We start from the raw sequence: 25,881 nt of genomic DNA, 5'->3' as shown, positions 1-25,881 counted from the left end.
GTAATGTTTCCTGATATGTGAACGTTAAAAAGATAACTATCTTAAAAACTATACGATGTTTTCACAGGCACCTGAGGTTGTATAGTTTTCTCATAGTAAAAATAAATACCTTATTAGATATAGAGTATTTGATTTTATTATGAGAAAAATCTACGACGTCAGGTGCCTGTGATTTTTGTTTTCATTTACATGCTAAATAATATAATTCAAGTTCTTAACGAATACATAAAACATGTACAGAGTTGTCAACCAACTTTATTTACACTTAACTAAATTAAATGAATTTCTTAAGCGAACAACACACACAAATTTTAAAATCTCTCTCTCTCTCTCTCTCTCTCTCTCTCTCTCTCTCTCTCTCTCTCTCTCTCTGTTCACGTTCAAAAAGGGTGGGTGGGGATTGTTGCAACCACGGTAGACGCATTACATTTATTATGCTCAAATATATGAAGATGTGAATTATCCTCCCCCCACACACACAAAAACCCCAAAACAAACAAACAAATAAACAAACAAACGAACAAAAGCAAATTCAAACTGTCAAGGTGGTCTCAAACTGAGCAAATTAAATAAAATCAATTGTTTAATTAGCAAGTGGCATGTTTGGACACTATGACGAGAAATACAAAAGGGTGAGTCTTAATGTCATGAAAACTGATAATCTTTTGTGCAAACAATATTACTACATTGTAATACATGTTCCATATCCAACACGTCCAATTGTGACTGAATATACATGTGATTACTCAGAATCTGTTGGTCAGTTTACATACTCTGTTTTATCGTCATCTTAAGCCCCTCCCCCCCCCCCCCTTTCCCAATTTTCCATAGCTGCTAGCGCTTGTCCAATATTTTACAGCGTCAAAGATTGTGGTCTAGACAAACCACTTCACAATGAAACTGAAAGATTAATAAAAGATAAAATGTATATTGTCCTCAATGAATTGTCACAACCTCAGAATAAAAAAAAATGTGGTTAACTGTTCATTATAAAAGTTTTATACGTAGATTAATTAACGAATGTAAATGATTTACATTTTTTTTTCATTCAATCAAATTTTCAAGATCGTTCCTAAACTCAAATCTTAATGAAAGGCGAAATTTAATGTACATAATGCATGTGTCCGGGTTTTGTTTTTTTTTGGGTTTTTTTTTTTTTTTAATTTCCTCCCCGAAAAAGGGAGAATTTTTTTTCTTAAATGGCCTGTTTTGTCTGTAAATGCTCTGCCATTAATTGAGAATAATAATGATTGAGCATATACTCACTTCATACTCTTTTCCTTTTTATAATCTCTATCACCACTCTCTCTTTCCTCGCCCTCTAGTCTATCTCGATCTATAATTTGATAATGTTTGAGAGTTACCTCTCTTCCCCCTTTCCCGTCACCCCCCCCCCCCCTCTCTTCCATCTCTTTAATAACCATAGATGCTTTTAATTCGTTTATAAGTTAAATTTTGTTAAGACTTATTTTCTTTGAAATACACGTGATAAACTTTTTAACACTTTTATGGACGATATTTTTGATTTGCTTTGTTTTTAATTTTTTATTTATCATATTTATTAATAGAACTATTTATACAAAAACAAAGGAAAAGAAAAGACAACAGCATTAAAAATCAAAATAGATCATTTTTCCATGCACATCACACGCGGATCCCGAGGAGAGAATTCCATGGGGTTTGCAATAAATGGCAATATAGCAACCAGAAACTGGTTAAGCTTTGAAGTCCTTTATAGACTGCTACGGAAACGCAGATCGACCCTCACGTTCAGTAGTCGGTAAGAGAAGAGGGAATCAGGCTATTTTGCAGTCTTGACTTCTCTCCATCCCATTGAATAGGATTTTTCACTTGTTATTTTTTAGCTTGTATTTTCAAGTTGGGGGGGGGGGGAGTACAGAACATTGTGGATCCGTTCATATAGAAATATGCACCGCTAGTGGGGAAAAATACAGCAACAAGAGAAGTGTCCAACTTTTTACTTCTTTGTAATGGACTTGCTAAGTTTTAAATTTATTCCCCTCAAACTGCTCACTCCCTATGGAATCAAACTGCTCACTCCATAAGGAATCCCTTTAATAAAGGAGAAAGCACCTTGCAACTATAAATAGAATATGTGACGTCACAATCATCGGTAGAAAAAAAAAACCAAGATGGCCTACGGAGCTGTGGGGTGTTTGTGAAGGGATTAAGATTTGTTGAATTTTGGGATGTTATTTACCTTTGATCGAAAGTCTATGACATATCTGAAGGAAAACAAACATAGGAATTTATCCTATTTAAATGATTTGGAAGTCTATTGATCAAACGACGTGTTGATATTTGGCGTTTCGGTGCAGAAGATGTGAAAGAAAGAAAAACAACAATCTCTGCAGCCCGAAGGCAGTGTCTTGAAATGTTCGGGGAGCTTCGCCTACGAGATAAGCTTCGCATCTTTTGATTTACCTACGTAATGTTTAGCTTTTTTCTAAAGATATTAGATTCGTGATGGGAAAACAAATTCCAAATCATGATAGGTAATTAAACTTGAAGAAAATTTGTTTATTATTTTGTGCGACACACGTGCAAGGGATTCTATCGGAAAATAGTTATATGGTTCTGTTTTACATATTGGATATTCAGGCAATGATTTAAAAGGTGGGATTCTACATGTGGAGTGAAGAATGTGGCATGGTGCTAAGCGATCAATGTGGATTAATCGTCTTGCCCGGGTTCTTCTCCTCTGCCTGCTGACTTCTGCTCTCCTCATCGATGCCTGTCCCCCGGGATGCACGTGCATCACCAGAAAAAAGGATGGCTCCAAGGGGAGTGGCAAGATTGGTGGCACCACCGAGGCAAGGAGTATGTCCAAGACTAGTAGCCCCCAGGTGGCATCCAATGGGAGGAAGGTGGTCTGTGCTGGGAGTCTGTCGGTCATTGCATCAGTAGCCATGATCTCCGTCTATCTCCCTTTAGACACCACCATTCTGTAAGTCCTTGCTTATATTGGTAGCTTAAACAGGTACCAAATACCATGTAAAGAGAAATTGCTGGTGCTTTAAATAATTTAAATTTTGTGAATGATTTCTTTTTCCTGTGTGTTTTGCTATGTATGTATTTAAGAGAGCAAACAAACAGTCAAGCCCCCCTGAGAATCGTATATATATATATATATATATACCTTTTAAAGCAGTTTTTAAATGTCAGATGTTTTATGTTTGCACTTGTCAATATTTGGCCCAAGAGGATATGAATATCTAAATATGTTCACTGTTTTACATTCAGTACATGTATAGGGCCAGGAAAAAGATCACATTTGGCCTAGCCTTACATACATATTAGTAGATGTAGACGCAATACTACCTTTACATTTATAAACAAAAGATTGGTTTTTGAGATGTTCCCCATAATGAGAAGCATTATGCACCACCCAAGAAGATAAAAAGCAAGACACAGGCAGGGGGACATTTATTGTTTCTTGGTTTTAAATAAAGGCCAACAAAGAAAGGCGTCTTATCAATATCACTTAATCAGACATGACAATCGCACTTAGAGGGTGTCCAAGCAAAGGATGGAAAAATGGCTTGACTACTCCCAATTTGTAAAATGGATAGATATTATATATACATTGTAGGTTCTAGATGTTGAAATTTACTTTTGTGTTCCTAATATACGGATTGTCAAGAAATATCCTCATAAAAGTTTCAACAAACAATATTATTTTACATTTTATTGTTTCTATGATTTGCTGACAGCTCATGTGAATTCATGGATCTAATTAATTTAGAATGCATATCTATATAATTATGTACATAAGTGTAACATATAAACATGTATGTAGAACTAAATCATACACATTTGATTTTTATACCGTTCTTAATAACATCATGGCTCTCTGAACTGAAGGATATGAATTTTGATTTTGACATGGCTTTGATCATGATTTTTAATTATAAGCCTTTCTATTGAAAAGAACTTTAAAATAATCTTTGGTCTATGGGATAAGACTTTTATAGCATCCTACTTTTCTGAGATTCTTTAATTCCCCAGCTTTCACATGTGTACGTCATGTAATACTATTCGAAAATTTGATGAGGAATACGCCCTGCCACCTTTGGCCTCATACATACAGGATTTTTTATCTGCTTGATGATGCCCCCTCTTTAGTTAGTATCTGTTTTCCAAATCTTCTGAAACTCGCATTTTAAACCTATATCAATAATCATACATATATAAGTATTGGCAATTCCATTAGCCTTTTTCATCATGCAGACACTAAAACACCTGCATAACATGTATGTTTATTATCAATATATAATCAAAGTTTTTGGTTGTGTTCAAATTCTTGAATACATCATCATGCTTGTCCAAAAACCCCCAAAACAAAACAAAAAGCCATGCAGCTGCATTTGCATTGTGCATTGCAACATCAATCTCAATGGTACACATGTACATATAAGTATTCATGTATCAGAATAAATGGCTTATCCCTCTGCACCAAATAAACTCAAAAGTAAAGGTTAAGTTATACCGACTGTAAACTATCATTAAAAATAGGCAGAAAAAAACCACCAATATGAAAATGTTATCGATAATGGACATGAGGTGTATTGAGTGTGTTAACATAACATGGTCATATTTTACATCAATATGTCAGTATAGACGTATAGACCCACTAATTTCCCTGGCCACACAGAAGAGCTACTGTAAAGTTTTAATAATATGAAAATTTGACAAGAGTTGGGTGTTGGATATTAAATGAAAAAATGCTATTTCTACAATTTTATGTGTGTCAACTTTCTAGACTGAGGCGACTCAGGTCTCCCTTCATGGTCATGAGTAACTTGTCTCATTTTTTTAATAATTTAAAACTCCATATACTTTTAGATATAAGCTTATAATTTGTGTATTTTTTTTAATACTTGTATACAAATCTCTTTATAAACCACCTTTGGAAATCTTATTTAGCAATTTTGGTATTTTTCATCTATATATTAAATATTGCAATATTGCAATGGAGGATTATAATAGATTTGAAAACCATGCAACATGAAGTATTTGAACTATGAAAATTTTATTTAAATTGTTTTTTTTTAAATTAGATTTTTGGTGTTTTTTGGTTATTAAATTTAACTTTCAAGAATTTGATGTTGCCATTTATATTGATTGTCAGGTATTAAACTGGTCCATATAACTAGAGATTTCATTTATGGCACACAATGCATTGATTTTTACCTGTAAAACAGGTGGAACAATGATATTTTAATGCTGTAGGGTCCACAATGGACCAGCTAATGAAAATTCCCTGAAGACTTGGACGAAGGGATTCGCTGAATGGGGTTTTGTGTGCTAAACGCTCTCATCACCCCCCAGTTGTTAGGAGAATCTAATTTTATATAGGGTGTATTCAGAATCTATTGATTTGGACAACATTTGAGACGGACTTGAGATGGATGGTGGATTTACTGAAAAATAAATAAATACTAGTTGTCAAGAGTTATATTATTATTTATTGATTATTTGTTTTGGCATATTGTTTAAATTTTTAAATTCTTTCAAAAAGTTGACATGTTTGACTTTAACTATATGAAGTCCACTTGACTTTTCAGACTCTGTATTTTAATGACCATTTGCCAATGGCTGAGATAGTCTCTCAATATATTCCAAGTTTTGTCAATTAACAAATCAAATGTTATTTAAGGAAAAAAATCTTTGGAGCTTACAAAAAAATGCTGTCTTTAGTGTTGTGTTAATAACAAATGAGAAAAAAAATTTGCTTTCTTTAATAACACACAACTCAAATATGCATATATAATAATATTATATATTCGTGCATGTGATTTAAAAAATGTGTATATTTATTATAAATACAAGTTGTAAACCTCATCAGTTTGAATATTTAACTGTCCTACTAATACAATGTGCATGTGAATTAATGTTTAACGCCAAAGACAATGATAGCCCATTGGGCATCTTCACAACATAGGAGTTTCTGACTCCATTCATTGGTATGGCCCTATGGGCTATGGCCACGAAAAGACTTGATCATAGACTCTTGAGGCAATGAGGATAATACATCTAGCCCAGCACCTCATATTCTCAACATGCATTTTTTTGTATGTTCGTCAACCCAACATTTAAAAAGTGATTTTGATATCATTGTAGGGACCTGAGCCGCAATGTGATAACTGTCCTGGAAGGAGGAGACTTTTTTCGCATTTCATCCCTACAGAAGCTGTAAGTTTAGTTTACATGTTGCATGATTAATTTAGTGTGCATATTACATGCTGCTCATTGCAGATCAGTGCACACTGTGCATGTAGCATGAGGTTCTATTACAGAATTATGTAGAAAGGGATATATATCTGGTAATCTGATGTGAGGTATGTAAAATGGAAAGTATTATAAAAACTAAGAGATAAAAAATCTATATATTTCACAGGTCTTCGGAGAAAGGGAAAATATTCCCCCCTTTCATGCAAACATATCTTGCAGTACTTAAAAAGTGTTTTTTTCAGTAAAAGTCAGGGTATTTGGATTCTGATTTCAGATTGCATGAATTTTTTTCTGTAAATCATAAGGGAGTTTGTTCATCATGCTATCCCCTAGCAAATATTTATTGTTTGTACGTTGTGAGATTTCACTATGGACCGCTGCATTTTTCATGGAAATCCTTCTCTGATGAGCGAGTCCTGCATAGAATACATAAAAACAGTGCCACAAAGCACTTTCCAGCTGTCTCTGTAGGCTATTGCTCTATTAAGATGTGAATGATGATATATCATGGCTAAAAACCCTACACATTATGGCTTTGGACATGCTTTGTTTCCATTGACTTCTTAATAAAGCATCGTTATAGGTGATTTTGTTTATGTACCAAGTTTATAGGTAAATAGGTTTATGTTCCACACAAACTTTGTTGTCTGTTAGCATAGATATATTTGACTATATATTCTAATTCCATTTCTGCCCCTCCCCTTTTATCAATGATGCCATACACATATTATATACACACAGTGATTCTAGTTCAACTTGGTCAACAAAGTACCGGTGATAAAAGAAAAAAAAATTACAGACTGAGAAACCTCTTTCCATTTTTCTAATCAAAGTTGAAAACTCTTCCAGGCACTGCCTAATTTGTTCTTTTAATGTAATAGCTTATTTATATGCTGTGTGTGTGTGTGTTTGTATGTGCTTAGATTTTTATTAAGATCTGACAGTTGCCACATCTGTTCTTGCTTGTAAAGTTGTTGCTGCAAAAGTTGGAGGTTAGGGTTAACGCCAAAACATGTGCTTTGATGTTTAAATTAAAATACTGTAAATCCATGCGTGCTTTGTTCATGGGTAAATATATATTTATATAAGTCATGATTTCTCCTGTTTGGAGATTTTTGCAATTCAGGTTTACAACTTCTGATGTCTGCATGTGAACTTCTTACCTCTTGTATCAAGAATTTTTTGGGGTTTGGTTGGCATAAAAAAGATGATTGTATGAAAGATTAAATTTTTTTTGGGTGAAGCGGAAGCCAATGGATTCGGTGCTATTAATAAATCACTGTACTCAGCTGTTTTTCCTGACAAAAAAAAAATTGATTTCAGAGTTAAACAGATGAATTTATGTGTATCAAATAGATAAAGATGGATTCCACAGACACATAAAATTCTGATTTTTTTTCTTCACTTGACAGTTCATTATAATTTGCAAAGCAATGCATAGCATAACAGTAAAAAATTGAATTTGATGGAACACACAGTCGTTTTTGCAGTTTTTCATATGAGTTATTGGAAAACGGTCATTTTGTTTGCAATGCACTTTGTCTTGTTGCTGAATGAATGATGGCGCTCTAGATGGTACTGTTGGAAAATTGTCTGGTACTTTAAGAGCATGTGTGACTCCTTAAAATAATAAGTACACTGTACTATACAATCTACTAAGTACCAGTTTGTCTGTATATTTAATTATCATAAGGAAGACATTCATGAGAATTTTTTCAAAAGTCAGGTAGTCTTCAATTTTTTTTCAATTAAACTTAATGATAATCTAATGGGACTTTTAAGCTAGCTTATTTAGCGTATAACCATCTATTTAGATTCATTCCTTATTTTCTCATGAAGGAACTTATTTGTTACAAATTAGTGATGTTTTAAATGTGGAGATATGTTAATGTTCTTGTTGACATTTGTTTTTTCAGGTGTAGTTTTCAGAAAAGAAGTCTGTATAAAAATGTAAATTTGAATTCTTTCAGTCTTTCAATTTTTTAAAATGTGTACTATATGATTTCTGCTTCAGAATAAATTGTATCTATGAGATATCCACATTAATTTTTTTTAAGACTGGCTCAAAGTATTTAGACACAACACTTCAGTTAGAGGAAACATTAAAATATTATTAGCATACATATGCTACAGAATTCTGTTCATTGCCTTCCAAGAGAAAAAATAAATTCAGACATTATGTTACAATGTCACCATGGCTGCAGTGTGCCAATATTTCCCAACATGAGTTCAAAATTGCAATGGGGTTTCTGATTACAATGTTTTATAAATGTGGTTCCATATTGTTCAATAAGTTTGCAGAAACCCTGCAAGGGGTTATCATTTACAATATGAATATGATATATATACACATCACCATAATTACCGGCATATGCAATAATGTTATTTGAATATGTGCTGAAGGAATGGAAAGGGGGGTGGGGGGTGTCATCAAAGAAGGAAAGTGATAGTACTAAACTTAAAGTCAAATCTTGTTAACGTTATTTCAAACTGATGATGAAATGGAAGACAAATTCAAGATATCCAAGGATTGAAGAATTATCGGTACAAAGAAAACGATAGTTGGGACTTCTTAGTTATTTCAGTATGCATCTATATTATTTTAGATATCAATGCTAAAGATTCATATAATTCTGTGAGAATTTTGCTGACGTTATCAAAAGTTAACTGAACTCTATCAGACAATACAGTTATATATAGGTTATTCTAATACATGTATCGCACTCTCAAATAATGCCAGTCCCTCAGTCCCTGAGTTTGTGGGTGTTGGGGGGGGGGGAGGTAATAATTGGGCAATGGGTACATAATTTCTAAACGTTAAACAGTTAAAATTCATATGCATTTACTGAAGTAACATGAGATTCGATTGTTGTGATATTGAACGTCTCATAAAGTACTCATGTTTTATTACTGGTTATGGACATCAAGGGAGTTGTAGATTTGAACTGATCATATTGAACTACGTTTGGGACGCGTTATGCTAAAAATTAAATGCAATTTATCAAGATTTTCGACAAATTAATGTCGGAAGTATTATCTCTCTATTGAATTAAGCTTTTGAAATTGGAAAAGAATTATCTAGTTACTAATAGAATCACCAGTGTTTATAAACTCACTCAGATGCATACAAGTCCATTAAGGATTCAAAGATCTTTGATATGGGTTCAGCAAACTGCAGTTGCTTTCTCTTTCTTGTCCATAAATTGCTTTTGTTCTTATTTCTTTTTCAAGTCATAAACACACAGAACTTGAAGTGCATCTTTTATGAAATTGCAAGAAAGAGATTGTCTTCACAGATTGCAGAATTCTTTGAAGTGCAAGTTTTAAAATGTTTTCTATATCTTTTTGGAGACACTGTCTGAATTATGTGAGAAATTGAAGCTTGTTGTTCTTTTTAAAATTCTGTGTAAAAATCTAATGGGCAGCAATATTTTTTTTTTCTTATTTAGAAGAAAAATATATTCTAAAGGATAAACAAAGAATTCTAGACAACATGAAAAGCTTTTTAAACCTGTCTGGTGGAAAGTAACTGCATGATTGTTTATCAGAACTCAGGCTATTACCATTGGTCAATCTCCTCCCTCCTATAAGGGATTTAGATACTGGGGATATCATAAAAAAATCTGGGGCTATGATACTGCTTGTGAAAGATAACTGTTTCACACCAGTCAAGGACGAATGAAACATAATGACTTTTATGTACATATCTGTAGGGGGGGTTTTAGTTGCAGACTTCAAAGTCCGTATTGGGTTTCTTCCCCAAGAAGCCAACAAATCTGGGATTTCAATTTGTCTTTTCAGAGCTGGGTAGCAGATTTAGTCTGGAGATAAATTATCTCTATTTTGCAGCCTTTTATCTCTCTTAATAGCCTTTTCTCCCCTACCCCCAGGGATTAGAGGGTAAAAATTAACATGCCTTGAATACTCATTTTATCCTTGTCAAATCTTATTATTGAATTTTTGAAAGGATTTGTATTTGTCCGTGTAAACAAAAGAAATGTAAACGTAAATAAAACATTTGTCAATTTTTTTTTCTAAATTGATGCATAATTTGACATAAAGCTGTAGGGGAAAAAATGGAAACGATGCTGGTTTTTTGGTTTTTTTTTGCTTCAAATAGAGATACTTGTCTGGCATATTACGACGACCGCTTTACCACCTGGTATTGTTGCCTTGTTGCCTTTCATCATTTTTTTCCTCTGAAAAGCAGTTCTATTTTGGTTGCCATGGTAATGCTTCCTTACTACTCAGCTCAACTTGTATTTGAAGTGATTTGCCTTCCTCTTTTTTCTTGAAGTCTGTTTTAGAAGAAGAATTTTAAAAAATCCCTGTGTGGTTGATTGCAACAAGCACCTTGTATAAAATGTCAGTTGGTTGTGGGGGGGGGGGGGGGGGGGGTTAGTCTTGCAGAATTGTTGAATGGGGCTGAAAACAAAGAATTTTTTTTTTTTCGATGGTTTATTTGTTGTTTTATAATTAAAAAAAAAAATTATTTTAAGGATTGTGCTTTTTTCTTGTGTACCAGTAAATAATACATCTGAGATATAATCATGAACAAGTGCTGCTATCTTGAGAACCCTCCTTAAACATTTGTAGGTGCATGGTCAAACACAGTACATGCCTAGCCGTATTTCTTCAAACACTACAAACTTTTGTCTGCATTCAGCTCTTCAAACAAGTGAATCAGGGAGTTCAAATGAGATGACTGTATTGATACATAAGCATAGCTATATAATTACCAAAAAAGATGTAACATTAAGTGCATGTGTTGATATTATTTTTCTGGGATTGAATTTCTACTGCACTAATGGGACCACCTCTGTCCCAATATTTGGGATTTTCTTTGTAGTAATAGAGTTGATTGTTTTATGGTACCTTAGATAATCCAAACAATGAGAGTACAACATTATTAATTCACTTCAAAGCAAATCTTGATAATCCCGCCTGTAGTAAGTTGACAACAAGTACTGCAATTTTTCCAAATTCCAATAACTTGAGTAAATTGCATGTCATTAGTTTTGAAGAGATTTACATAAATTTTCATTCGAGACTTCATTAACCAGTGCAAAGCTCTCGAAATTCTACGGATCCCTTCACTGGGACATTGTGAGTGATTTTATTTCCGTCGATCAAGCCTCGGACTTCATGCCTCTCGGACCATTTCGCTACCCATCAAGATAATTTACTAAGCAAGTTTCAAGTTCTAAGCAAACAGGGAAGCCGTCTCCGTATTTGTTCACTTTGCAGGATTCTCTGTAATACTTTGAATTATTCTAGGGACCATAATTTCTGTCCCATAGACACTCGAGTGTCTAAAATTGGGGCCTGAAAAAAGGAAGGGTATGAGATAATTCAGTTCCCAAGTGTGTAAATTACACTTGTCAAGTGAGTGATCTCGTCAAGATTTCATAGGGAGTAAAAATTGTGTTTGGCTTTTATGAGCACTTATGAAACTTTGATCTACAGATGTGCTTGCATGTAACAGTGATGCTTTTCAAATGGTACATGTATATTTTGTGTATTTAAAAAAAAAAAATTAATGCAGTGCTGCCATTGTTTGAGAAATACATTTTATGAATAGCGATTCCTGTGAGTTTAACTCTGCATGCTTACAGTACTCTATTTGAGAGTTAGTTATTAAATTAGCTGCATCAAAGACTGCACATTTATGAGTGACATATTGAATTACGAACAGTAATTTGATGTGGTAAAATGAAATGAATTTTTTTTTCATTTCATTTGCAGTATTTTGCATTATCATGACCCACCGGAGTGTTTCAGCTTGAAAATCTATTTTATCCATTCTGTTGCCTAATTTTCCCTCTCGATCAAGAAACCTGATTATTTTCACAATCTTTGGCTTGTTTTTTACTCAATTGTGGCATTAATTGCTCAAACGGAATTATACCGCCATTGTACTAGTTTTAAAACACACAACATTGAATTCTCTGAAACCCGGTCAGGCAAAGTTATCTTGCTCTGTAAATCTGAATGGCTCCTTCAAAGATCGAGCTGTGTAGGAAACGAATAACTGAGAGCTATTGAAAATCTGTATGTTTTTTTTTCTCTCTACCAAATGCCAGTCTTGTGCTTGTATCAACCAGGTACCAATACACTCATTTGAATTTCATCCAAGTCTGAAGTTGCCATTCAGCTTTTCAGACTGATTTTGCCGCGTTTTGTGTGTGGTTCTTACTCGAAGTCTGCATGACCAAATTGCAGAATCGCAGGATTAATTAAAAATAAAATTGAAACATGGAACGTTTTGCCTTGAAGCTTAATAATATGCATTACTAATTGAAAAAAAAAGTCGGATCTTGCTTTGAGATCTTAAATTGAGCATGTTTTTCTTTTTAATTATAATTAGATGTAATCGACATGCACTTGAAAAGAATAAATTGGCATACGCAGCATGTGTGCATTATGCTGCACAATTTCCGCTTGCTGATGGGGTCACCTGGCACATTGGACAACCGCCCACCTAAACAGGGCAATTTAAAATGTTCAAACACAACGTGCAGTAATAAAAAAATCTTTTATTAAAAATGCATGCCAGTACTAGCCAATATTGCGTGATCTCTCTGTTATGAAACAGGTGTGTTTCGAAGATTAATTAAACAATTAAACAGAAAAACCTTGTATTTCAAAATTTAAGATTAATGAGGGCCTCAATTTTTATGCATTATACAAGTCATGCATTTGTAGGACATGGCATACATGTATATTGCCCAACATTTTCTTGAACCAAGAAAAATGCATTCAAGTGGTTTGTAGATATTTTTTTTCCTGTTTTGAGAGGGCCCCTTTTATTATTTAAGATAGGTAAAAAACTTTGTTTCCTTGTGATGGTAGCCCTTTGACAAATGACATAAAATACCTCACTGTTGATATAAGGTTGCTCCCAGAGAAATACATTAGTACTCTGTAATATGAAGACATTTATAGGTAATTAGGGAACCTGTACTCGCTCCAAGGTGATCTGGTGCGAGTGTGCACCACCTCTCCAAAAAGGAAAAAAAAAGACACGCAAAAATAAAGGGCAGACTTTTCCTGTAGAGCTCGCCAAAAAATACATAACTGTCAAAAACGGCAAAGTTTTCTGTGTCTCGTACTTTTTACTCTCTCGAGATGTTTCTCCATGAGAAATTTTTATGTGACACACATGGTGGGAGATGACTGATTCAGAAGTAAGGTGGTCACCGCTCTGTTGGCTAGGGGGGATGGGAATGCAGGTGGTTGTTTCACTGCTTCAGAAAGATGGGGAGGGGGATTTCATTCATTCAAAGACACACATTGATATATGTACGATGTTTCATTTAATATAGGAAAATTCAGGTTGATACATTATTTTTTGTTTCATTTCAAATGTCAAAAGGCATATATTATTGTAAATTTGCTAAAAGAAAACATTTTTTTTATTTTTTTTTCATTTCTTTCAGTGTATGCAGACAAAAAAAATTGTTAAAGGGAAAGAATAAATACAAGTGCTATAATAAAACCACAAATGACAAGTAGATTTTATCTTCTATTTTGATTTGAGGGTAAAGAATTCCAAATTAAAAATGTCAAGAATATGTTTATGAACATAATTTTTAACGAGACTTTGGAGATTGTGTCACTCAAAGTGGGGTTGCATGAGCTAGGCTTGTTAATTCATAAAATTAAACAAGCGATAATCACATGGGAGAGATTTCATTGTTGTACTGTAATCGGCCAGGTCACCAAAAACTTATCCCCCCTCTAAAAAGAATCAGCGATAACATCACATGACGAAGTAGAAATATTTCTCATTGAATAGGCTTTGCACCAATAGCACTGATTGTATAGGTAAAATAAGATTGACTTCAACCGGTGTTTGTGCTAGTGTAATGATCGGCTGATTGACATGGGCCACCCACAGAATGCCTTATAACGCAGCAGACAGCCATTTTTTTTTCTCTCTTGATGAGAATTTATCAAGTCTTATGACCAAAAAAAATGTTTATCCAATTTGATATGCATCATATCATTTGATCTGTGGAATGGAATTTCATGTTTGTTTTGAATTCTCTGAAATAACAATTTTTTCCCCAATTTTTTGTAAGATCTCAATAATGTGTTGGGTTTTTTTTTTTTCTAAGATTTTTTTTTTCGTCTGTCTTTTTCCATGCGATTTCATAAATCACATGTTAAAAAAAGCAGTTTGGGATCACGACAGTTCTGCAGATGCTACACAAAGTGATTGACCAATGTCTGAAATTTGGAAGTGCCTATAAATATATATACAAAAAAATATATATGCCAAAAAAAATGAATAAAAAACCCATAGCCCTGTAATACTCCTATCCCTCCTCTTTTAAAGAAAAATGAAGAGATAGAGTGTAGAAATAAACCCATAGCTGAATTTTCTTTTTTAACTATTTCTTTTTTATAGCCATGTCGGTGAGCTGTCTGATCTTAACACAGAACATATCGCAGAATGTATCGATTTCCACCCTATTAGGCATCATAATTTATGGACATTATGCCTGATTTTCAGATAAATGCAAATATCCTTGGAGCAAAGATGGCGTACAATGCATTTGACTATTGTCAGTAACATTGGGCCTTTTCATTATAATTCTCCTGCATTGATTTTTTGAGGGCCCCAAAATCATGTTCAGAACTAATGGATTTTAAATAAAGAACCATGCAATAATGTAGAAAATGAGTCGTCAACCTCACATATAAGTAGCCCTTTTTTTATCCCTCAATAAATAATGCATATGTTAACAATGGAATGGGTATAAGTAATTATCTACAGGTAACAAAACATTGGTATGTCTGTCTGTCCCCAGGACACCCCCTCAATTATGTGCATGTTTATCCAATGTTTGGTAATTATTACTAAGCATTGGATGAAAATGTATATACCTTAAATAACATTACAGTAATAACAAGTTGAAGAAAATATATTATTCTCATAAGACAAGGTCGTTTAAGTTGTAATATACTCTCATCATGACTCAAGGCCATTTAGTCTCAAGGTCACAGTGTTGAAACTACTGTATGAGGTCAAAGTTTGTCAAGGAAATCTTAGTGTATTCAATCTGGTCATTTACTCATGGCTTTTCTGTTTGTAATTCTGAATATAAAGTCAAGTTTTAAGGTCAAGGTCATGAGAGAATTGTTACAGTACGAGGGAGTGAAAATTCACTTGCATTTCACATATATATTCTTTTGCTATTATTGTATGAAGTGTTGCATATTATTGTGAAGTACAGGAAATAATGCATTAGTAGTATAATATGGTAGTTAAATTACTATTGCATTATTTTAGTTAAAAAAAAACACAGTGATGTCAATAGGCTGTTATTCATAATTTTTAATTTCATTTCAGGGACCTAAGCCACAACAAAATCACCATCATCAAGAAAGGTGCATTCTTTGGGCTAAAAGAACTGGTCAAACTGTAAGTATGATTACCGGTATATACAGGTGTTTAATAAATGTTTCTTCTTGGAGAGAGAGAGAGAGAGAGAGAGAGAGAGAGACTACGTGCTAAAATCTTACAGTTTAATGATTGCAATTTTGATGTAAGTGGAATCGTTGTCTAAATATTTCTTCAACTTTGAAATTTTGAAACCAAGAAATGATGTACCTTAGTCTTTTGATGCCCTTATCAACCTTGGAAACTTACATCGCTTATCGATGTTGCCGATTGATGGTCAGTCACTTGCAACCAGATCCAAGCTATTTTACTTTAGAATAAGTGAATTGAAAGAAACGAGACATCTAGATTATTTGTCTCTATGAATCTAGAATATTTATAGAATCAAGGTTTTTTTACTAGCACTTATGCAGCACAGTTTGTTGAAAATTATTATTACAAAGATGAAAAGAATTCAAATCAGTGAAAACAAGACTGTGAGTCTTGCCCCAACAAGAGTTAAACAAGGTTTACATTTAATAAATAAGTGTTGAATTTGTTCACAGATAAGTATTATACCTATAGCAGGGTCAAGACATTCTACCTCAGGTAAACAAATATTGATCTACTTCCAGTGGCGGCCAAATTGGAGATGTTACTGAGGAGTCGATCTCCGCCAACCTTAATAAATTTCAAAAATCTGTTTCTTGTCCCGAATTCTTTTGCAAATGTTTACGTTAAAACCAAACCAAAGATGTATTTTTTTAATGGTACATAGAGGTTCATGTCTCGTTTGGTTTGTGATGAGAAGGTATTTTTTATCTAATAAATGTCATTAGGCATATATCTATCACAACAACAGCCTCAGAATAAGGCGAGATGTCAGATCTAAAAAAAGAGAGAATCTAGTACAATATTTTTTCAGGGCTTCAATTTGCATGTATTCATGCACTGTATTGTATATCAGTTAAGGGGTTTTTCACTGCCTGGTTAAAACCTTTTGATATACTGTACTGAAGCATAAATAAAGACTGGTGTGGTGCTAATTAGAGAGAAAAAAATGATAATAATAATGAAAAGATGAGCTGGTGGCTTTCTTCTCCCCTCGGTCTTTCATTACATGAGTGACATTTATGAGAACTTCTTCATCCCTGTGGAGGGAGGCCCACTAAGGGGAAATAAGGGGGCAATGAAGGGGAAGTAAGGGGCTTTTTCAGTTGATTTGCTTTTGTGTGGTACACGGCTATGTTTGTGTGTGTGTGATGGCATGGGACAGATAAAGGTGGTCTGGACAATTTTATAGGCTTTGTTATGGCTGAATCATCAGCTTTGTAAATGAACCATTGAGCAGACAGGCTGGACTTTTAGTGGGGCCTCCTTAAAGCAAAGAATGTGCCCAAAACGAACATCAGTTTAATTGGTCTCTCTTGGTGGTTACTTGTTCAGTTTAATTGAAAGTAGAATTATTGTAAAATTAAGGATATAATGGTTTTGGGGGATGAATTCCTATGATATAAGGCTAAGAGAAGCACTGATAAATGTATAAATTGCACTCATTCATACAGTTTAATGTGGCTTATTTATAAATGTTGAAATTTCTTGGAGGCATACCTCAAAGAAAAATAAAGAAATCCCTATCTTATATTTTCAAGTAAATGCCTTTAAGTTAGATTTTTAAAAAATCCATATCTTATATGTTCTGGATGTGGGATTACAGGTGCTACTGCTTCAGTTTGAAAATGATTATTCACACATCATGTTCATTTGATGTGAGAATTAATTAGGTACACTACCAATAAAAGATGTACTGCATGGTATATACCAAAAAACTGGATTTTCATGAATCTTCATTTATGTTTACTTACATTGAAATTTTTACATGTTGTGCATTTCAACCTAACGCTGAAGACTCAGGAATGTTCTAAGCTTGAATACTTCAAAAACCCCATAGGTTAATCAGTTTGATTTTGTGGGCTTGTTATTTTCAATTTACAATATAATTTATTCTGGTTTTAATTTCATTAAATTGAACTGTCAAGGAAGCAAATATTTATTTTGAAGAAGATCTCTAGGTTTCTGATCATGCAGAGCGGCACCTACCCTGAAATGTTTTTCTCACCAAGAGTGATTTTGTCTGTTTTTGATTGTCATGTGAGAGAGAGAGAGAGAGAGAGAGAGAGAGAGAGAGAGAGAGAGAGAGAGAGAGAGAGAGAGAGTTCTTTCATTGTGTATTGAAATAGAATCAATGAGAATATGGATTAGACATGTGTAATAGTTAATTAACTTTTTTATGAGTACATCTTTTTGTCTATCTGTCAGACAAAAAGCCGACTTAGTAGATTCTTATTTGAGATTTTTTATTTAAATTGGTTTGATTAATTAAGTATGCTATTTACATATTTTGTTTCAGAGACCTGTCTAACAACAAGATTGGAAGCATCACCAGTTCCATGTTTGAAGGTCTCACCAAGTTAGAGAAACTGTAAGTGTGTGTTCTTACCAGATAGAGAAACTGGGTGCATGTACTAATTGTTCTTACAAAGCTGTAGGGACATTTATAGTGTTATTGAAGCCCCATCATATATATGGCTGGGGCATATAGTGATTTTCTCCATCTGCCATCCATCTTGCCCCTTTCTGACAATTATAACTTTTGTTTAGCACAGTTTCAGAACAAAAAAAAATCTTTTATGTTGTAAGATTTTGTTGACAATGTCAATTTTCTTACTAGATACAGTTTGGTGATGGCATATTGAACTATCTCATGATTTTCTAACATTGACCTTTCATATAAACCAATGCAAGCAATAGAAAAAGTGTGTTCTCTGATATAGAGAAACTCTATGTTTTCTCCAAGGTATAGAGAAACTGTGTTTGTTTTCATCAAGCTTTAAAAGAAAAACTGTGTATGTTCTTGCTAAACTATAGAGAAACTGTATGTATTCTCCAAGCTATAGAAAAATTGTGTTTGTTCTCACCAAACTGTGGAGAATTTCCAAGTTATAGAGAAACTGTTTGCTCTCACCAAGCTGTAGACTATAGAGAAACTCTGTTTTATCACCAAACTATAGAGAAACTCTGTTTTCTCCAAGCTATAGAGAAATTTTAAGTGGTCTTACCAAGCTATAGAGAAACTGTGTTTTCTCCAAGCTATAGAGAAATTTTAGGTGGTCTTACCAAGCTATAGAGAAACTGTTCTCACCAAGCTTTAAAGAATCACCAAGCTGAATAGAAACTTTGTGTTCTCACTAAGCTTATAGAGAATTGAAAGTGACACTGTGTTCTAACTGTCATGGTGTGTTATTTTGTGTAAATATGTTTAAGAGTTTACTCATGCCAAATGACATGTAATTAGCTAGAGTCAGTCTGCTCTGCTAATTATCCCCAATTACCGGTAGTCTATATATAATTGTTCTGAGTTGTTCTTAAGCTTTTTGAGTAATTATCATGAGTAATGTACCACACTTTTATTAATTATCTCTTAGAATATAAATACAGTTAGAAATTTATTCAATTCAGTCAGACACTTTCGGCCACTATCTCATGTTGCTTATGTCTTCACACTGACTACCTAGTTGACTGTCCACCAGTCCGTCAGTAGACTAAGCAACATTGAGCTAAATTCAAACCTGACTCATTTGGCTTTTTAAGAAATAATTATTTTTATCCTGTTCTATTTTGACTTTATTTTAATTGATTATTGTTGATATTTTATAAGTTAATTAAAATCACTTGATCAATAAATTGTGAAACCTGCCTTCGAGTTATAGCTCTATGCATATTCCACTTAGAGGTCAACTTAAGCCTATTGACTAGGCTGACCCCCTGTCTCTTGGGTTGGGCCTATACAAGTTAATTCCCCTTATTCTATAGTGCCCTTTCCCCCCGGTGACAGATGTGGTGGAGAATCCGGGTATGCATAGTTGCTTTATGCTATAGCTAGAAGGCACAGTCAATAGACAGGATAGTTTAGTTTATAAAGGTACTTCCATGATGGAGATGAAATAGAGCCAGACCTATCCAAACGAGAGCTACACTACTGAAAGATAAGTACAACTTTGTTGATATTTTTCCACTTTCAATTGTGTGAGAAATAAAAATGTACACTGTGTAGATAATTCAAGTTCATTTCATCTCTGACTTCTATGTTAATTGCTTAGAGAAATGTAAATGAAGTGCAAATTTCAGTCCTACTCGGCTTCCATGATACTGACTACTCTCTTATAGTTTCAGACTAGCTCTAAACTTGAAGTCAGTCATGGGACGAAGAAAGGTTTCTCAAGGATGGTACTGTCAGAAGAAGAGATGTTCTCAACTTTCCTGTATGACCCAAGGGACACCCGAATTACAGTTCACTGCAGCCATGGAAAGGAACTTTGTTGAAGCCAAACTACAGAATACACCCATCAAGTGCTTGGTTGACAGTGGAGCTTCCATTAGCTGTATAAGTCAACACCAATTACAGCAATTACAATATAATGGAGAAATACAAGAATCATCCATAACTAGTGCTGTTGGTGTCTGTGGAGAAGTCCATCCTGTTCTTGGAGAAATTATGCTGGAAGTAACTTTTGGACACATTACAGTGAAGCAAAAATTCAGAGTGTTTGAAACCCTACATTCGAAAGTGATATTTGGACTTGATTTCCTGCAAGAAAACAAAATTTGGACTGATTTTGAAAATATGACACTAACAATTCCACTTCCAGGGAAAAATCTCAACTACATTAGTGAATCTGGAAGTGCTGATCATGTAACTGTCTCCACCATTCGTGACCAAAGAACATTTACTACAATGGCCGAGACCGTCAATCACATCATTCTCGAACCTCATTCAGAAACAATTCTGCCTGTCAAGATTCCAAACTACTCACCTGGAGCAACTGTGATTTTAGAACCTAGTCACACTCTTCAATCAAAATTCTCTGTAGCTGGAGGAAGAACAGTCACCTACCTAGATGATAACCAAATCGGCATCTACAGAGTCTTAAATCCAACCAACCTTCCTGTCTATTTAAAATGTAACCTTCAAATCGCTGCCGCACAACCTGTAAATTTTGAGGATGTTCATTGTCTTCAACAGCAGGAACCAGCCTTTCTGTTTAGTCTCTCAGAAAACAATAAACAGTTTGATGAAGACTATGAGAGCATCTTGTCTGACATAGGAATTGAGTTAGACTCTTGTGATTTGGACAGTGTTCAGCGACAACAACTTTGTAAGTTTCTAGCACAAAACAGAAACATTTTTGCAAAGGACCTGTCAGAACTCGGGAAAACAAACATGCACTATCACACTATCCATACAAAAGGTGATAAAGTGGTCAGTTCTGCGCCTTATCGCCAGTCTCCACAGATGCGAGCCGAGTTAGAACGACAACTTGATGAAATGGAAGCACATGGCATCATTGAAGAATCCACTTCACCATTTCATAGTCCTGTAGTGCTAGTTAAGAAGCGAAACAACGAATATCGTTTCTGTGTTGACTTTCGTGCATTGAACAGAATCACAGAGCCTATGTCCTTCACGATTCCTCACATGTCGGATATTCTTGACACTTTAGCTGATGCCAAGCCAGAAATTTACTCAACACTTGACCTACGTTCTGGATTCTGGCAAGTGCCTTTGGACCCTGCTACAAAACACAAGAGTGCTTTCATTACCCACAAAGGAGTGTATGAATTTAATAGACTGGCCTTTGGAATGATGAACTCACCAATGACCTTCCAATGCCTGATGACAAAGGTGCTCCGGAATCTGAATTTCAAAGTTGCTCTTGTGTACATTGATGATGTGCTAATATTCTCAAAGAACTTTCAGGAACACTTACAACATCTTCATCTAGTGTTTTCAAGCTTACGTAGTGCAAATCTTAAATTACATCCATCCAAGTGCATCTTCGCAAAGAAAGAAGTCAAATATTTAGGACATATTATTTCAAAACATGGAGTAAGGGTAAATCCAGAAAATACAGAAAAAGTGAAAACTTTCCCAGTTCCGCAAAACACCAAACAAGTGAAGAGTTTCCTTGGCATGGCAAATTATTACAGAAAATTCGTCAAAGACTTTGCCCAAATCGCTTCTCCATTAACATCCCTACTAAAGAAGAATGTGAAGTTTCAATGGACTTTAAGTTGTCAGAAAGCATATGACACCTTGAAAAATGCACTCGTTACTGCTCCAATCCTTGCTTTTCCAGACTTCGACAAGCCATTTATTCTCTCAACAGATGCCTCTGAATACTCCATGGGATATGTGCTCAGTCAAATTCAGAATGGACGCGAACATGCAATCGCTTATGGAGGTAGATCCCTTCATGGTGCTGAATTAAAATGGCATATAACAGACAAAGAAGCTTTGGCTCTTGTTGAGGGAATCCAGCACTTCAAACATTATTTGGCAAACCAGGAATTCACTGTGTTTACTGACAATGTGTCTGTGAAATATCTACAGAAGATCAGAGATTGTCAAGGTCGTCTTGGAAGATGGAGCCTTCTTCTTCAAGGTTACAACTTCAAGATTATTCACCGTGATGGAAGCAAAAATCCAGCTGACTGCTTATCCAGACAACAGCATGACAATTCTACACCTACAGATTCACCTGACCTCGGAGAACATCTTTACTATGTCAATCACAAGGAACACACAGAAACTGTTCTAGTCTATCCAGGGGAAGCAGAAGAACATGTAATTGCCAGTTTACAAGAGAGGCCGTCTCCAGAACTTGTTTTACAGAACATGGCAAACTTGCAACAACAGTGCCCTGACTTTCAAGGAATCTATGAGTACAAACTAAACCAAGAACTTCCCAATGATCCAGCGATTGCCAGAACTATCGTGGCTGAATCCTACAACTTCGAACTTGAAGACGGAATCTTGAAACATTTCTACTCAAAACGATGCAAGAAAGTCCCAAAACAAGAACGTTTAGTGAAACAAGTTGCAGTTCCAAGAATTCTCCGTGATGACGTACTGCGATCATACCACGACTGTATTCTTGGTGGTGGTCATCAAGGATTTGAAAGAACATATGCTGCACTACGCAACAAATACTTCTGGCCCTCAATGTATGATGATATAAAACGCTATGTTCAGACTTGCGAAACTTGTCAACAAAGTAAACGCAATTATGGTGCTAAGCGTCCACCTCTGAAGCCCCAAATAAGTGATGATATATTTGGAAGGTGGCATATGGACATTTTAAGTGGACTTCCAACAACTCCTAACAAACACAAGCATATTCTTCTGGTTGTGGACAGTTATTCCAAATGGTGTGAAGCATTTCCATTACGAACTCAAGAAGCCAGTGAAGTTGCAAGAGTCTTATACAAGGAGATAATAACTAGGTACGGAGCACCAAGAACACTTATATCAGATCGCGGAAGGAATTTCGTCTCCAATCTTGTAAAGGCACTCTCAGAGATGTTCCAAATAACAAGGCATTTAACGAGCTCCTATCATCCGCAAACCAATGGATCTGTTGAAAGGATGAACTCCGTCATTCTCCAAGCTATACGCTGCTATGCTAAAGGACAGCAAGATGACTGGGATGATCTTCTACTCCCAGGGATCCTTATGGCATACCGTGCAACTCCTGCAACTCAGTCAACTGATTTCTCACCATACTTCATGCTCTATGGAAGAGAGATGTGCCTCCCTATTGATTCCTCCTTAGTCCCAAAAGAACACTTGGCTCAGGACCACAAAATATTCCTTGGACGAATTTTACAAAATTTAGAGAGAACAAGAAAGATTGCTTCTGAGAATATTAAACTAGCCCAAGAGAGAAATAAACAACGATATGATCAGACAGCTAAGGAACCAGACTTCTTCCCAACTCAACGTGTTTGGTTATATTGCACCAAAGTTCCAGTGGGTAACGCTCCAAAACTACATCGCCAGTGGGTTGGTCCATATTACATCACCATGGTCAACAGACAAAATCACACATACAAAATCAGGAATTGTGCAAACAACAAAGAGGTAAAGTCACTGGTAAGTGCACATCGTTTAAAACCATACCATGATCCTCTCACCAGGCCGACTAACCCTCCTCCAGAACATGCTAATGACGACGCTCAACTGGATCCTGATGAACTTGACCAGAACATAGGCAGACCTACCGTTCAGCCAGCAAGACAGAATGCACCAGCAGTACCCAGTCAAGCAAACAACCCACCAAGAGTGCAAAATAGACCACCAAGACAGAACAGACGACAGAATAAGCGGCCACAGCAACATAATCAGCAGCCACACCAACATAATCAGCCTCCTCAACAACAGAATCAGCAGCCACAGCAAAGGAATCAGCTGCAACAAAATCAACCCCTACAGCACAATCAGCCTTTTCAGCAACACAGTAGGCAGGCACAGAGACCCAACCAACAGCAAAGCAATGGGAGACCACAGAAACAAAGTCAGAAGACACAACCAGATCAACAAATTCAACGCAACAACCACTTAAATCAACCTAGAAATCCACCTATTGCTGATACCAGACCTTCATGCAGAGACTGCAAACGAGGCTCCTGCACACCATTCAAGGAGGACATGATTGACCGGCTCTTAGCGTCTAACAGAGGAAATGGAACACTCTACTACAAAGTTAAGTTCTCGACTGGAAATACAGAATGGCATTTTCCATGCAAAATTCCTTCTCATTTAGTACGCCAATTTCATGCAGACAGAACCATGAGCGGAAAGAAGAGAAAGAGACCTCTGCATCAGACCAAACACAAGTTCTTCAACAAACAAGACCCACAGCCCCAGGAAGAAAAGTCATCCCGAAGCAATAATTCCCAGACAAGTTCTGTTAACGTTTTAAGTGGAACAACATTCAACTGTAAAGAAAAATTACGGGCCATACGCATGATGAACGGACGAGCCTACTTTCTGGTTCAGACTGGTTCCTCGGATCCCAAATGGAAACCACTTACATCAGCCAGTTCCCATGCTTGTAAATTTATTTCGTCCGTGTCCAAACAACTTGATGAAGAAATACTACAAAATGACATCCAACATCTTCGTAATCAACGCCTTAAGATACCCGAACAGAACCGCGAGCTTTGGCAAATGGTCACAGGACACAAAATTCATGAAGTACAATTCAGCCGACACAGTGAACCCCAGTATTTAATGAGTTTTGCAAATCCTTATGTGCCACCAAAGTGGGTTCCATTCAATGATGTACCATTTGGCCTTGTTACATTTCTCCTGGAGGATTTGAAGAGTGAATATTGTGAAGAACTGGACATCCCTCAGTAGTTCTCAAAATTCATGTCAATGTTGAACTTCCAATATTATGTCATGTTTTGATATCTGTGTGATATAATTTTAATCCTTCCTGACCATTTGTAAAGAAATTCATCTGCTTTAATTTTATTTAACTCTTTTGAACCAAACTTTTGTTTATAGTACAAAGTAGATCCAAGGAATGGTATGAGTGCACGCATACTATTTCTTATATCTACATTATATTAGACTTAAGTAACAATTGTTTATCTCTTTCATGCCATGAATTTCTTTCAAAAGGTACTATTAACCAATATTTTGTATGCCATGTAGTACCATTTTTTTTTTTTTTTTTGTATTGCATACTGAAATTTTTTTTCAGCTAGACTATACTATTGTTTATACTATCACTTGTAAATATTATGTTTGAGGACAAACATTTTCGAGCAGGGGGGAATATGTCATGGTGTGTTATTTTGTGTAAATATGTTTAAGAGTTTACTCATGCCAAATGACATGTAATTAGCTAGAGTCAGTCTGCTCTGCTAATTATCCCCAATTACCGGTAGTCTATATATAATTGTTCTGAGTTGTTCTTAAGCTTTTTGAGTAATTATCATGAGTAATGTACCACACTTTTATTAATTATCTCTTAGAATATAAATACAGTTAGAAATTTATTCAATTCAGTCAGACACTTTCGGCCACTATCTCATGTTGCTTATGTCTTCACACTGACTACCTAGTTGACTGTCCACCAGTCCGTCAGTAGACTAAGCAACATTGAGCTAAATTCAAACCTGACTCATTTGGCTTTTTAAGAAATAATTATTTTTATCCTGTTCTATTTTGACTTTATTTTAATTGATTATTGTTGATATTTTATAAGTTAATTAAAATCACTTGATCAATAAATTGTGAAACCTGCCTTCGAGTTATAGCTCTATGCATATTCCACTTAGAGGTCAACTTAAGCCTATTGACTAGGCTGACCCCCTGTCTCTTGGGT

At 35.2% G+C, this 25,881-nt stretch overlaps 1 protein-coding gene across 2 annotated transcripts in view; it reads left to right on the top strand.

Moving 5' to 3' along the window:
• Positions 1–2,146: 2,146 nt before the first annotated feature.
• LOC128179589 (adhesion G protein-coupled receptor A3-like) overlaps positions 2,147–25,881 on the top strand; it is a 53,518-nt gene continuing 29,783 nt past the window's right edge. The window contains exons 1-5 of one of the 2 annotated variants that reach the window (XM_052847047.1): positions 2,147–2,516; positions 2,623–2,968; positions 6,145–6,216; positions 15,614–15,685; positions 18,054–18,125. In XM_052847047.1, the coding sequence (XP_052703007.1) occupies positions 2,664–2,968; positions 6,145–6,216; positions 15,614–15,685; positions 18,054–18,125 (521 nt within the window). In that variant the 5' untranslated portion in view covers positions 2,147–2,516; positions 2,623–2,663. Of the gene's footprint in view, positions 2,969–6,144; positions 6,217–15,613; positions 15,686–18,053; positions 18,126–25,881 lie in introns of both variants that reach the window. The other variant, XM_052847046.1, reaches the window with a different exon arrangement.

The sequence above is a fragment of the Crassostrea angulata genome, chromosome 4 (genome assembly GCF_025612915.1).
Source record: "Crassostrea angulata isolate pt1a10 chromosome 4, ASM2561291v2, whole genome shotgun sequence".
Classification (NCBI taxonomy): Eukaryota; Metazoa; Mollusca; class Bivalvia; order Ostreida; family Ostreidae; genus Magallana; species Magallana angulata.
The sequence above is the reverse complement of the archived record's forward strand: the minus strand, read 5'-3'. Positions and strand labels throughout refer to the sequence as shown.